We start from the raw sequence: 13,679 nt of genomic DNA, 5'->3' as shown, positions 1-13,679 counted from the left end.
TTCCCACTGTTTCTTGTTTTTTTAGGGTTTCGTTTTAGCACCTCGGATACCTCACAAGTCATCCCGCCAATTTACACCCTGAAAACACTTGTTTGTGGTTGCAAGTTAATCGAAGACAGAAGAGAGAAAAAAACAGTTGCAGCGACACGTGTAATGCAAATAAATCCTTGAGCGTATAGCTGAAAATGTACACTTTTCGACGTGTGCTGCGTGTGACACGCGTCGGCTGTTAATAACTGCTTCCACTTCCTCCAGCTCCATAACAAGTGTGCCTCCCACGTGAAACCCGAGTGTGACTGCGGACCCCTGAAGGATCACATCCTGCCCCCGAACTCCATCTGCCCCGTGGTCCTGGTGAGTCCGGGCTCCTTGCTGGCCAGCCGTCCTGTCTCTGACGGGGGCTAACCATGTTTGACACCGCTACCTGGAGGATGCAATCGTCAGCCGGCGTTCTCCCGCTGAGCGCCGAAATGGCAAAAGTGCATTTATTTTACCTTGTTTATTTACAAGCCAGCTTCAGGCGGAAAGACCGCACCCAAACTTTCTCATCAAGTAGATCCAAAGAAATAATTATCCAGATTATTTATTCATTTGTTTTCTCAGCAGACATAAAGGCAGCATAAACCAAATCCTCTCGTTTATTTGAATTATTGACATTGTTTTAATATTGATTTATTGGGTGGGTCTATTATATTTCCTTAAAGTTTTATTCAAGAAGGAGCAGAAATCAATATCCGCTGATAAACTAAACTATGAAGTTATCAGAATTCTATTAGGTTGTTATTTACAGGTAACTTTTTGAATTGTCAAACTATTGGAAAATTACAGCCTCGTAATATAAAAAAAATATATTTTATATAAGTTTCAAAGCCTTCGTCACGCTGCCAAAAACGAAATTCAGTTGGAAAGATACTGAATCGTTTATTTATTTGTTCATTTTAATGATAGCCATGTCCCTGGAGACAACTATATATATATATATATATATATATATACTGTATATATATATATATATATATTCCAAATCATGTAAAAGCACTTTGTTGAAAGTGACTTCCTTTAAATTTGCGTGATAGATCAGAGTTAAAGTCACATCTTCCTCCTAATGGCGGATACCAGCTCATTAATGGATCTGCCATGTGACCTTTTGACCCCCAGGAGAGACAGACGACGCTGAGGAAAGACTCGCGGTCCAGCCAGTCGAGCCGAGGGAAGATGCAGAGAGCCAACTCGGTCACCGTGGACGGCCAAGGCCTGCAGGTGAGACGTCCTGATTTCACCTCCGGCTTTGATTGGCTCGTGTGCAACACAGGGAGATTCCATCAAAGAAAGCTTCTTGTCGCACAATTTGTTCAATGATAAGTAGTTCATAGCAAGTAAACTTTATTCCCATATTGCCTTTTACAACCAGACACAGTTCAAGTGGTCAATCAGAGACTAAAACAACCCGATTTGATCCTGAGGAAGAGTGAGTTCCTTATACAGTAAAACCGTGACCCACATTGTGTCATAAACCCTAACTTTAACAACGATCTGAGGCGTCTCGCTGCAGAATGAAGGCTGAGAAGATGTGAAAAGTAAAGAGCAGCCGGACTGTAGTGATTAAAAACCACATTTCTTAAAGGCCTCGATGCTGCTGCTTCTGAATTCTGCATCACATTAATTCTCTGAAGCATCAGACCTCTTGTTTTGAAATGAACCTCTGCAGTCGGGACACATGACGGGAGCCCGTATCCTCCAGCAGAGCCCCAGTTGCCCCCGATCCTCCCCGATCGCCTCACGTATCAGACACAGCCGGCGCGCCGCTGATGGAAGCCCGCCGCCGTCCGTGGCGACCGCTCGTCTGCCCAGAGAGAAGCGTGATGAATCGTATCCCAGTCACCATCCATCTATGCCTCTCGCCGGCTAACCAGCATAATAATCAAGATTATCATTTATAATTACAGGAAGTAATGGATCACTCTGGACAGGGCAGGGAGCTCATTAATACACCCTCGGCCTGCTGGGATAGCAGACAGGGGGAGTTAAGCGCTTCATCTGTGTCAGGGAGGGGGGGTCGGGGGGGGGGCCTGGATCGGAGCGTCGTGAGTTGGGCCTCCGGCGCCGCGGGTTCAGTCCGTCCACGGATTCACTGGGAGGAAATCCTTCCCCGCGTCACGCCAGACGAGCTGCGCTGCCAATTAGGACGCAGCGACAAATAACTATTAGGACGGAATTGTGAATCGTGATTCATCAGGTTGAGAGTATTGATCGGCCGAGAGATGGATGGGTTCTTTTCCTGTCCTGGTTTATCCTCGGCTGTCTGCTGACTCAAACCTGCAGCTCAGATCAGTTCAAGAAAAACCTTCATACCTGCAACATGAAAACCAGAGCAAAAACTTGGTATTAATCCGTTGGTGTTTGCTTGTGATCAACAAATAGATTAAACGTGTCGTCTGTGCCTCCAATAACTACTGACGTGCTCCGTCGTTACCATCAACACACACTGTTTTTACAGATGTGTGTGTTCAGGAGGAGACGCTCGGTATTAAGTCATCGTTGGTTTTTGGTCCATCCATGTGTGTCTTTGAATATATCACATCAGCTGATTAAAAAAAGAACATTTATGTGATTTATTTTCTGAAATTCTGCTGCAGAAATACATTTCTGTGGACTTTTATCACCGTTCCCCCCTTTTTTATAATTAGATATCATAATTAACACGAGATTAAATTTGGACTCGGTGGGGGGGGGGGGGGGCAAAGAGCTGCTGAGCTCTCTCTCTACCACTATCCAGGTACCACTCGTGCATCTCTGCAATGAAACAGGAAAGCTGTGATATGAATCGGATGACTGGCATCGCTTTGGAAGTGCCGCATGCACTCGATAGAAGAGAGAGAGAGAGAGAAAAAACAACCCGTCTGAGGGATATGGCTTGAAAGTGAATTCCTGTGAAGCATCCTGCAGTCTCCAAACACCGACGGTTTGTTTTGACATCTCCCATTCAGATCACAACAATAGAGGGCACTCATCCTCTGCTAGTGTTTGTCAATCCGAAGAGCGGGGGGAAGCAGGGAGAGAGGTAAGTACACAATCTGTCTCAACATGCTACAAGAGGCCTCTGAAGCCGCCGCCGTCGGCCGCCGCAGAGGAAGGCAGCGGCGTGGCGTCTGGCTGCCAAGTGCTTCAGGCTTCCTTGAGAGTAAGAAACACGATAACGTGAACCCGAAGCACCCCGACCACCGTCACCGTCGGCGCTGCACACACACACACACACACACACACACCGTCCCCGGCTGGTCCTCCTTCTCTAACCAGAGGCTAATTGGGTTATTACTGAAACATATTCATTCACTCCTTATTACGCTGGCGCTCATTTGTTTAAATTATGAGATCAAAATATGACATCAGCCAGTTGATGTAATGAAATTGAAATTAAAATGAATTAGTCTTTCTAATGGTTTCTCCTCAAGGGTATGTCTTTGGGTATGTCCCATCCCGCTGCCCAGTCCACTGCCTTGCCTTGCCGCGCTCCGATTGGACGGCGGGGTCTGCGTCGGCACTTTCGCTACAAAATCTCACACGGAATGCACATTTTCTTCTTTTAGTATGTCTTGATGTTTTCTGATCTCTCTTCGTATTCTCTCCTTTAGGATTTACAGGAAGTTCCAGTATCTTCTGAACCCGAGACAAGTGTACAACCTGGCCAAGAATGGACCCATGCCCGGGTACGTCACGTGTTCACACAGGGAGGTCAGAGGTCAGAGGTTCATGTATACATTACAGCTGTCATCATTCAGACAACATGAAGCAGCTGTGGAAGAAGTACTCATGTGTTTTACTTCAGTAAAAGTAGCGGTACCACTCCGTCATAATACTCGATGTTTTCATTTAAAGGGCCAGTGAGTAGCGTTTCAGTGGCTGTATTAGTAGAAATGGAATATAATATTCAGAGTCTTCAGCCCGCCGTGTTTCTACAGAAGCCAAGAACGGACAAACTAAACACCGGCGAGAGAACTTTGCATTTTTTTGCGTTGCCTGCAGGCCACCGTAGTTCTCCGACACTCTTGTGAAACTGCATTAACATGAGCCGCGTGGCGACGCTACCACGATTTTGCAGCCGCCGGCTCACGTTATCACAGGCCTGGTATTCAGATGGTTGCAATCTACAACATCACCACTAGATGCCACCAAATCCTGCACAATGTGCCTTTCAGTGAAAGTATTAACAGCAGAAAGTATTAAAGTTTAAACACGTGTTTGGCAGAATGGTTTTCAGACAATTATATTATTATATTTATCATCAGCAATAGATGATTTGTTTCCAGCTGCTGTGTGTTTATGAGCTTGGAAGTACTTTTTTAAAGATAGACTTCGGGAAAAATGTGATGTGATCCTTTTCTAAAAAAATATTATAAACTATTAAATCAAAAACAAGCTCAGATGAAATGTAACAAGTTAATTACTGCTTGATGATGACACTGCATAAAGAGAAGGAACTGAAATGTTTTTTATTACTTATTTTATTCATTCAGCATTTTTGAAATACTTTATTGTATTTTCATGTATTTTAAAATATGCAAGACAGAATACATTCAATGCAAATTATGCATTTAATTGAATAAGGTTGCAACATTTTTTTGCAGCAAGATGAGAAATATGGTTATAAAATAAATTTTAAAAATACTTTCATACATGTGAATATGTGAAAGTTGCGTTTTTTAAAATACTAAATCACGACGTCAATAAACCGAAGGAAGGAAAGACGAATCACACATTCTCCTAATGATCTTCTGTTTACAAACAGGCTGTTGATGCTCACATATGATCATAACAATAATAATAATAACCTCCATCACATGCAAGAGAGTTCTCTTTAATACGGGACCCTAAAGTCGCCTCCCTCACGCAGCACAGACACAAATGAGGTGAGTTCTCGGCTAACGAACGGCGGAGCCGACGCCGTCATGCTGGAGCCTCCGACGAGCGGCGGCTCCATATGCATAAGGCCGTACGTGACGGAGAGGGGTGACGCCCTCCACGCGCCACATGTGATCACGCATACAGACGAGGAGCCCGCCGCGGGCCGTAGGCGCGGCTGCCGGCGGGTTTCCTGCGGTTCACATCTGTGATTAAGAGGATGAATGGATCATTTACATGCATAAGGCTCCTTCGCCACTTTGGTGCTACGGAACATACAGGAATGCCTCTGGTCGCCGTGCCGCTGCGTTGTTTGGCTCTGATTAGGTCGCTTTATGAAAGAATCAACACACGGCGGCACACGACCTCCTCCGGGTTTCTGGGTGTCACTCGAATAATGCAGTTTGTTTAGAGCTGCGAAGCTTCAAACTCTGACGCTCCTCTCACCCCGAGCGTCACTTTTTGCACGTTTTCAGCGACGTCGTGTGCGCTCGTTGCATGCAAAGTGTCTTCTACTTTTAAAATAAACTAAAGGAAGTTAAGTTTAGGCAACAAACCAACTGCTGGTGCGTTCACACCAAAAGCGAAGCAAAAATATTTGCAAATTCGAATAAGGTTATTATTTTTATTTATTATCAAAAGCCAGTCAGCATTGAGATTGTCGTCATCGAATCAGAAACGGAGACAAAACACATGTTGGGGTTCTAAATACATAAATCCACATGTAATGGCTCCAGTGCTTTACGCTTACTTTCAGGACCCTAACAACAGTCCCCTCCCTTCGATACTACCTCACTTTATATACCCATAATGCAGCAGGTCGGTGCATCATAAAGACATGCTCACAGCTACATGAGTGGGGCTGACCTCGACCTCCACTGTTTTCTGTCTCTCTCGTCTCGATGACGCCGTGCGCGGCCTGAAACCTCTCTGATGTCTGGCCTCAAAGCCAGAGCTTCTCCTCCTCCTCCTCCGAGATGACCTCGGCCTCGCCGTAACCTCGTTAGCATTCAGCCACGCACACATCAGAGAGGTGAGCGGTCAGCGTCGGACGCCGCTGGCCCCGAGCAGCCGCACACACACACACACACACACACCCGCTGCCCAATTAGCCGCCCCGCTAATGCAATCACAGCAAATTAAGTGTTTGTTTCTTGGTATTCAAATATGCCCAAAGTTGCCTTTCATGTCGGCGGCCGTCTGTTTTGCGTCTAATGTGGTTTACCGTCCCAGTTGGGGAGTAATTGAGCGAATCATTTACCCGCCATACGAGGCTCGGAGGCCGGCTCATTCAGTTAGGGCTTCGTTATTGTGAAGGAACGGAAGAAGTTGGCCTGAACATTGCCTGTCATGATCCAATTAGCCCTCCAACAGGCGGGTTAGCTCCACGAATGAATGATTGTCAGTGCGACATGTGTTATTTTGTGGGATTAGAGGAGGGGAGGGGGGGTAGACCTGATCTGCACACGGATCTGTTGCGTGAACACTTAACACTTTATTTTATTGCCAAGAGAAAGGGTGATGAAACGTCATTTCTTTAAACACCAGAACAAAAAAAGTTATTTATTTCAGCAACAAGAGCCAGAATAAAGATTAAAGATGAGTAGATGAAAAAGATTCATATAATTATACGGCAATCTTAACCCTTCTGTTTTATCAGCTGTTTCTAATAATGAAAATATTTCAGTAGTCCCCCTCAGAAAATACATCACCCCTGTTAACTGTAAAACATGCTTTACAGAACCAGTATGTGGGATTTATACGGAGAATTAAAAATATAATCCATGAGCATAGAATCACCTGAGACCTTCATATCTACACAGAGATCAGGTCTATCATGGTTCTACAGTAGCCCAGAAGGGACAAACCAAACGCTCTCTTGATACCAATAAATCCTTTTTAGCTCCCTACTTTAAAAAAATGTATTCATTAACAAGGACTCATAATAAATAATCTGGTTTCCTTATTTTGACAAACAAAAATAAGTGACAGTGTTTTTCTGACCACTAGGTGGAGCAATAACACTTCTCAAGAGGTGTTTTAACCAGTTTTGGTTTTTAAAATTCACATGATTCACACTTTGTCTCAAGAACCTTTACACAAAAGAATATGTGGAAAATATTGCTATATATTTTTAATCAAAATATTATAAAGTTGTTCATAACAAACTGTGTGAATGACACTGAATATATATTTCTTTAAAATGAATGTAAAAACATTTACATTAAATGTATATTTCTCATTATAGCTATATATTAGCTGGAATCGGCTCCAGTGGCGATGATGGGTGGATGTATATTTATTATGAAGATATTTGATCCATGGCCCATACAACAAAAACTTAACAAAACAATAATTAAAAAAAAGGAAAATTTGCTGTATTTTTTCAGCAAATGTGCAGTTTGTCGCCTCAATGCCTTTCTATTGAGTCTCAATAAGGTCTGAAATGTATTAAATCATTTAAAATGATTTTACAACACAGATGTATGTGAGACTTTACAGAGGGAATACAACCAATATCAATCTTTTTATCAGCAATAAAACAACCTTCATTTCTACCACAAGTAGAAAAAAATGAATTTTGCATATTGTGTGTTTAAATCCCCTCATTCAAAGAGCTGGACATCAAAAGCGATGATGTAGATTTTTTATTGTGTAACATAACTCCTCATGAATGTTCTGTCCTTGTTTGCAGGCTGAACTTCTTCAGAGACGTTCCAGATTTCAGGGTGCTGGCCTGTGGGGGGGACGGCACCGTGGGCTGGATCCTGGACTTCATAGGTACACAACACGTTTCAGAACATCCAGAATTGTTTTTCTTCCGACTTTTGAAAGCAGCTGTTCGGCGTGAGACGGGAAAGCAGAATTAACGGTTCGTACATAAACACTTTCAATACGTCCGAAGCTGCGTAATCGAGGGTGGTAAAGTGGGACGATTTCGTGAGTTGGAAAACAACATACAAGTCATCATTTGATGGGAAAAAAAACCTCACCAGGCCGCCTTTATTTGGTCTTGAAAATGTGTTCTGTCTCTGAAAAATTGCCTCAATTTTTTATCAATCAAAACAAAGAGAGGTAATAACCGTCTCTTGAAATAGACTGGGACCAGACTCCTGCCGGACCCTCGTATTAGCTGTACGGGTGGGGCCGAAAAAATGGATTGGATTTGTTTGAGTTTTTTTCTTGTTGTGACATTTGCCTCGCCGCTCCAGATAAGGCCAACCTGGACAGGAACCCCCCCGTGTGCATACTTCCTCTCGGCACCGGCAACGACCTGGCGAGGTGTCTGCGGTGGGGCGGAGGTACCGACACCAAACACACCTTCTCTCCCCAGTCCTCCTTATTACACTCAGAACCAGGCTTCGTGTGTGTGTGTGTGTGTGTGTGTGTGTGTGTGTGTGTGTGTGTGTGTGTGTGTGTGTGTGTGTGTGTGTGTGTGTGTGTGTGTGTGTGTGTGTGTGTGTGTGTGTGTGTGTGTGTGTGCTTGGACGGAGGATAAGATAAATAAGAAGGTGGATCAATTATCAAAGTTCATGGTCCTTTTTTTAATACATGTATTTTGTATTTGATACATTAAAGAACGTGCATCTGTTGTGAATAGAAGAGGCTGTTGTAGTAAATGACAGGTTGCTTTGTCTCCCCGAGGCTACGAGGGCGAGAGCCTCCTGAAGATCATGCGGGACATCGAGAACAGTTCGGAGGTGATGCTGGATCGCTGGAAGATCGACGTGACGCCCGCCGACAAGGAGGAGCGAGGCGACCCGGTGCCGTACAGCATCGTCAACAACTACTTCTCCATCGGCGTGGTGAGTCCAATCTCAAGCCACACACACACACCAACGTTGGTTGACGAGCTCACGCCTCGTCAGGAATCTTTAAGCAGTTTACTGGTTCTCACTGAGGATTTCCAAGAAAAATACTCCGGATTTTCAAGATCTCTTTCGACAAATGAACAAAATCCTCACCTGCAAATATTAAACGTCTGGGGCTTTTATTGTGACAGGTGAGAAAGAAAGGAGTGTATGGAGAGGCTAAGTCCCGCCCCTTCCTGTGTCCCCAATGGGACGCCGCAATTACTACTTTTTCCAAAATAAGGTCTCATGATGAGCGTGCAAAGGGGCCTCCATATCAGACAGTAGTTGACATCATTATGATGTTAATTCTGGTTTTTCTCCAAGTTCTTGGTTCAGGTTAGGCATGAACACCTTTGGGTGTGTGGTCTTTCTAATTTTCACCGCCTGACACTTCAACAACTATACAGTTGTTTAAATAGCATGACATTAACATTTAAAAAACTCTTTTATTGTGTATTTTCCCCTGTGAATGCAAATCTTAAGTGGACAACAACAGCACAAATAACGGTGTTATTAACCTCCTTTATTCACTAATAATCTTTGTTGTCCCATCGTCTCTTGATAAATATATAATATGCCAGATTTCACCTCTCGTTATCGTATAACTTCAGCGTTTTTTGTGGGATCTTTTGAAAAGCTCGATCACACGTGACTGGTTCCTGCAGCCGTTACCACGGCGACACACCGGAGGGAAGCATGTGGTCGCTTTTTCAAACCTTTTTCGCACCGAAGTGAAGTTTAATTGCGGCGACAAAGAGCCTCGGCCACAGAGGAGTCGAGGTGCCAGTCAACATGTTAACCCGCCGGCAGGAGGAGGAAGAAAAACAGCTCTTCTTCCTCCTTCTTCTGTCATTAAAAACACACACGGCAGCCGCGGCAACGGCCCAATCAGTCCATTGATTTGTTTTGATCGCGTTCTGGTTAGGCCTTTATTGAGATGTGCTCAAGCCTCAACCACCTCTGATTGATAAACTTGTAGTGTGTGTGTGTCTCTCACACACACACACACGTCCATTTCCAACATAATGACACTGATTTCACGTAGCTCATGTTAGCCATTACTGATAAATGTCAGGTGGAAATAAGGTAATTGACATTTGCAGGTGGCAGCGGAGCGAGCGGCTGGATGTTGTTGGGCTCCGTGCGGTCGGCGGCGACATAAGTGATGCATGGCCTCACAAATGTTAGTTGAATAACACCTCCAGGCCGGGCGCCCCTAATGACGGCGTCGGAGGATATTAGGGGACGGCTCCTTGTTAACATTGTGATAGAGGAGAACAATGGCTGCCGTCTGTCTGCAGAACAGATGCTGATGATCGGCTGCGTTCACGACCCCCAAAACTATATTTTTTATATGAATTTAGTGCGTTGATTGTGTCTCAGAGCTTCTTAATAACTTTATAAAAAATTGCACTATTAGTGTGTCATGGTTGACCTCCTTAATACGTTGGCTCCGCCCTCTGATTCGTCAACCACAACAGAGCCTAATGTTATCACGCCTGGAAAAGTAGTTCCTCACAAGAACTGAACTTCCAACTGGAATTTGAGCTAGAAGGAGGATTTTAAGATTTTCAGGTAAATTCTGTAACGTTTCTTGAATCTGACAAAACGTAAACAAACAAACTATCTCACAGTTTCTAATAAAAAAGCAACTTGAATAACAAGGTGGGGGTTAATGGAGCTAGGTGAACGCTGTAGTAACACTGGTACGGGCCTTCCACATAAGTACGTTTACTCAAGTATTTTAAATATAAATTTGAGGTACTTTCTTTTCATCTACACTTCAGAGGTAGATGTTGTACTTTTTACTCAAGCAAGTCAAGTTTTTTTCAAGCTGAGAGTGAAAATCCAGATTGGTACGGATTTTTAGATCCAGAGGTTGGCAGAGTTTCTGAAAACGAGACAGATGATGTAAAACGCATTGATCTTAATTGGTATAATCCATTAACTAAAGCTACAAACCAGTAGATGAGTCTTCTGGTCCACAAAGTCCCTCTTCTGGTCCATGAAGTCCCTCTTCTGGTCCATGAAGTCCCTCTTCTGGTCCATGAGTCCCTCTGTGACTCCCTCCCGATTGTCCCTGTGTGTTAGCGGGATTAGCAGCCAGCAGGCGTGATGATGACAAATTAAGTTGTTCGTGGGGGATTAAGACGTCTTTGAGCTCTCTGTGGATTTGAGTGTGATATAATATTTTGTGACACATTTTTTTTTTCATCGTCAGATTTTATTGTTTTTATTTTTTTTTGCTTCCCGTTGGAATTAAAACATAAAACAAAATTACAATAAAGCTTACGCGACAAGTCAAGCTAATAATCACCTCGGAGATTATGCAGATGGAGAGCAGATTGTTTCTGTAATGACACCGACGAAAGCAAAGGGATCAGCAGCAGTGCCGCTGTTTGACCCTGAAGTCATTCACACACAAGTTTATATTGGTCGGATTGCTCTCGTCGCTCCTCAAACCTTGAATGTCAGCCGACGACGGACTGACGGGAACTTCATTTCACTCCCAGATCTTAGGTGAGTCTCTCTGCGAGCCTAACCTTCTGCCACGGCCCAGTTGGACGGAGAATTAATGGTGGCCATCCCTTTGGGAGGATGTGGAAGTGACGTGAAGTGTAATGATCTCAATCAGGGCCAGCGGTGAGAGACAGAACTAATCACTGAGCGCGCTCCACTACCATAATGCAGTCAGTCGCCCTAATGACCCCGGCGCTCCTGTCAAAGCCATTACTCTCCCCCGTGGTGAAGGGCACATCAAACCGCTGGGGCCCACTCATAATTGGACTAAACTTTGAGCTATGAGAGGACATTACACATGTCCTGTATTAATTTGGGTGCCAGAGTTTTACATTGGTAATTATTTGAGGGCAGCTAGGGGGAGAGAGAGAGAGGGAGAGAGAGAGAGACAAAGATGTAAATGTGTCCGACATGTTGATGACTCGTCCTCATCTTTACATTTTACGCTTTATGTTTTAATTCATTAAATTAATAATGGCTCTGAAATGTTCAACACAAGGTCCATTTAGTAGATGGATGAAGCTTTCATTCACATCACATCATCTTCATCAGCAGATTTATTTTCCCAGGAGAAGTACAAATACTTTGTTACTGTAAGTATCTGTACTTTACATTTAAGAGTTTTTATTTTTTTTGACATCTTTGTACTTTTCCTCCCTAAATGATAAAACAAATATCTGCACTTTGTACTCACATTTTCAGAACAGGCTCGTTACTTTAGTTTGAATGCATTTGAGGGGAATTAACGATTATTGTATTTCTTATTAATATGATGTTTGATTCAGTTAACCTTAACCTAAAAAAACAGCAAGTAGAAAAGTGTAATACTTTGTACTTTGTGTACATTTCAAAGCCTGTACTTTTACACTTTTATTTGAGTAAAGAAGTAGAATCAGTACTTTCTGTACTTCCACCTGAGTAGAGAACGTCTCTACTTTTGACTCCTCCTGTTATGGACAAATTAAAATTTGTATTTTCAAAACACCGAAAGAGACATGAGAAGTTAAACCGCTGGAGCAGAGAAAGCATCGTTATTGGAGCCGATAAAAAGTAAAAAAAATAATTTTTAAACGTTGAAATATTTTATTTTATACCTCCATACAGCAGGATAAATGTGAGGAGTCTCAGTCACGTTTTTGGTTTAATTTCTAATTAATTTTTATGAATTTCTTTTTAGGGCTTTTTTTTCAATTAAATTAATTAAAAATATAAAAACAATCAATGAATGAAGATGTAGTTTAATCATCATAACTTTGCATATCCATATATGTTATTTAGTGATGTTGATTTCAGCTACAGGGCAGCGTTAGACGGGTTTCTATTAGAGATTAACACTTAAAGCACACAAACGGGGCTTCATGCTCTCCTGCAGCTGGAAAGCGGAGCTCCGCTCGTACACATCTCGAGCGTAGACCCCCAAACCAAAGGGGAGACAACCTCTCCTGGCTTCGGCTCTCTTGTTTGCAGCTATTGTCCTGTTTGTAAGAAAATCAAGTTACCGTCTCTCAGATGCGTCCATCATCTGGCTGCCGTTGGAAGCGTGAGGTGAGTCTGCGGGGATCTTGAAGAATTCTTTTGGTCTTCTGCTTACAGCGTCTTGAAGAGACATCAAGAGAAGCGCCATTGATTTTTTTTTTTTTTTTGGCTTCTCCTAAATGTCTGTACAGAGAGCTAGCAGGGGGTCCTCCCTGTAGTGTAGTGCCACTCAAACCGGAGCGGGTCAAACCAGATTGGTTCAGTGGAGGGGGGAGGGGCCGGCCCAAAAAAGTTGACAGCAACTTTGTCTCACTCTTTGCTGAAATGTTTCACAGCAACTTTGTCAGAGTTTGGTCTGTTTTTCTGCTGACGCTGAAATAGACGTGTAAATTACTTGAGACTTCGCACTTCGTACTTTATGATATAATTAATATGGTGATTATTTCTTCATAAACACCTCGTTCAGAAGATGTTACCTATATATAATACAATGTTTCATAAAGTTCTATCCATGCAGAAGTTTTATTGCTTCTGTTACGTGAGAGCTCGTACAGGGATTTTTCGGTAACTACCGGATGTTTGGTTTGGGATGCGACATCCTTTCAGTTCCACGTGACTCAAACAGCTGTTTATTTTTACTCCTCGAAATCCTGGAACAAGTTTTCCCTGGAAAGTTAGCTGTAGCATGCTAGTTGGTTTAGCCCAGTTAGCCAGGTTAATTAACGCTGTTAAACTGAAGTCGTGTTCATGTGAAGATTTACGTTTAATTTACGACGGTGACGATCGTGTGATCAGAGTTTTTGAATTTTTGCATTTACATTTCAGATATCTATATAATTTTTTTTTTTTTTTTAATTTTTAATTTATTTATTTACAACTTTTTTTAATTGACAATATGCCTGATTTGTCTTAACTGTTAAAGTAAAAATT

The 13,679-nt window shown here is 42.9% G+C and overlaps 1 protein-coding gene across 1 annotated transcript in view; it reads left to right on the top strand.

Annotated features, from left to right (window-relative positions):
- dgkb (diacylglycerol kinase, beta) overlaps positions 1 to 13,679 on the top strand; it is a 53,904-nt gene that overhangs the window by 19,592 nt on the left and 20,633 nt on the right. The window contains exons 13-19 of the mRNA XM_084027494.1: positions 256 to 354; positions 1,159 to 1,260; positions 2,988 to 3,061; positions 3,633 to 3,707; positions 7,595 to 7,680; positions 8,112 to 8,201; positions 8,545 to 8,705. Of these exons, the coding sequence (XP_083883620.1) occupies positions 256 to 354; positions 1,159 to 1,260; positions 2,988 to 3,061; positions 3,633 to 3,707; positions 7,595 to 7,680; positions 8,112 to 8,201; positions 8,545 to 8,705 (687 nt within the window). The remainder of the gene's footprint in view (positions 1 to 255; positions 355 to 1,158; positions 1,261 to 2,987; positions 3,062 to 3,632; positions 3,708 to 7,594; positions 7,681 to 8,111; positions 8,202 to 8,544; positions 8,706 to 13,679) is intronic.

The sequence above is a fragment of the Eutrigla gurnardus genome (genome assembly GCF_963514095.1).
Source record: "Eutrigla gurnardus genome assembly, chromosome: 14".
In the NCBI taxonomy this organism is placed as follows: domain Eukaryota; kingdom Metazoa; phylum Chordata; class Actinopteri; order Perciformes; family Triglidae; genus Eutrigla; species Eutrigla gurnardus.
The sequence above is the reverse complement of the archived record's forward strand: the minus strand, read 5'-3'. Positions and strand labels throughout refer to the sequence as shown.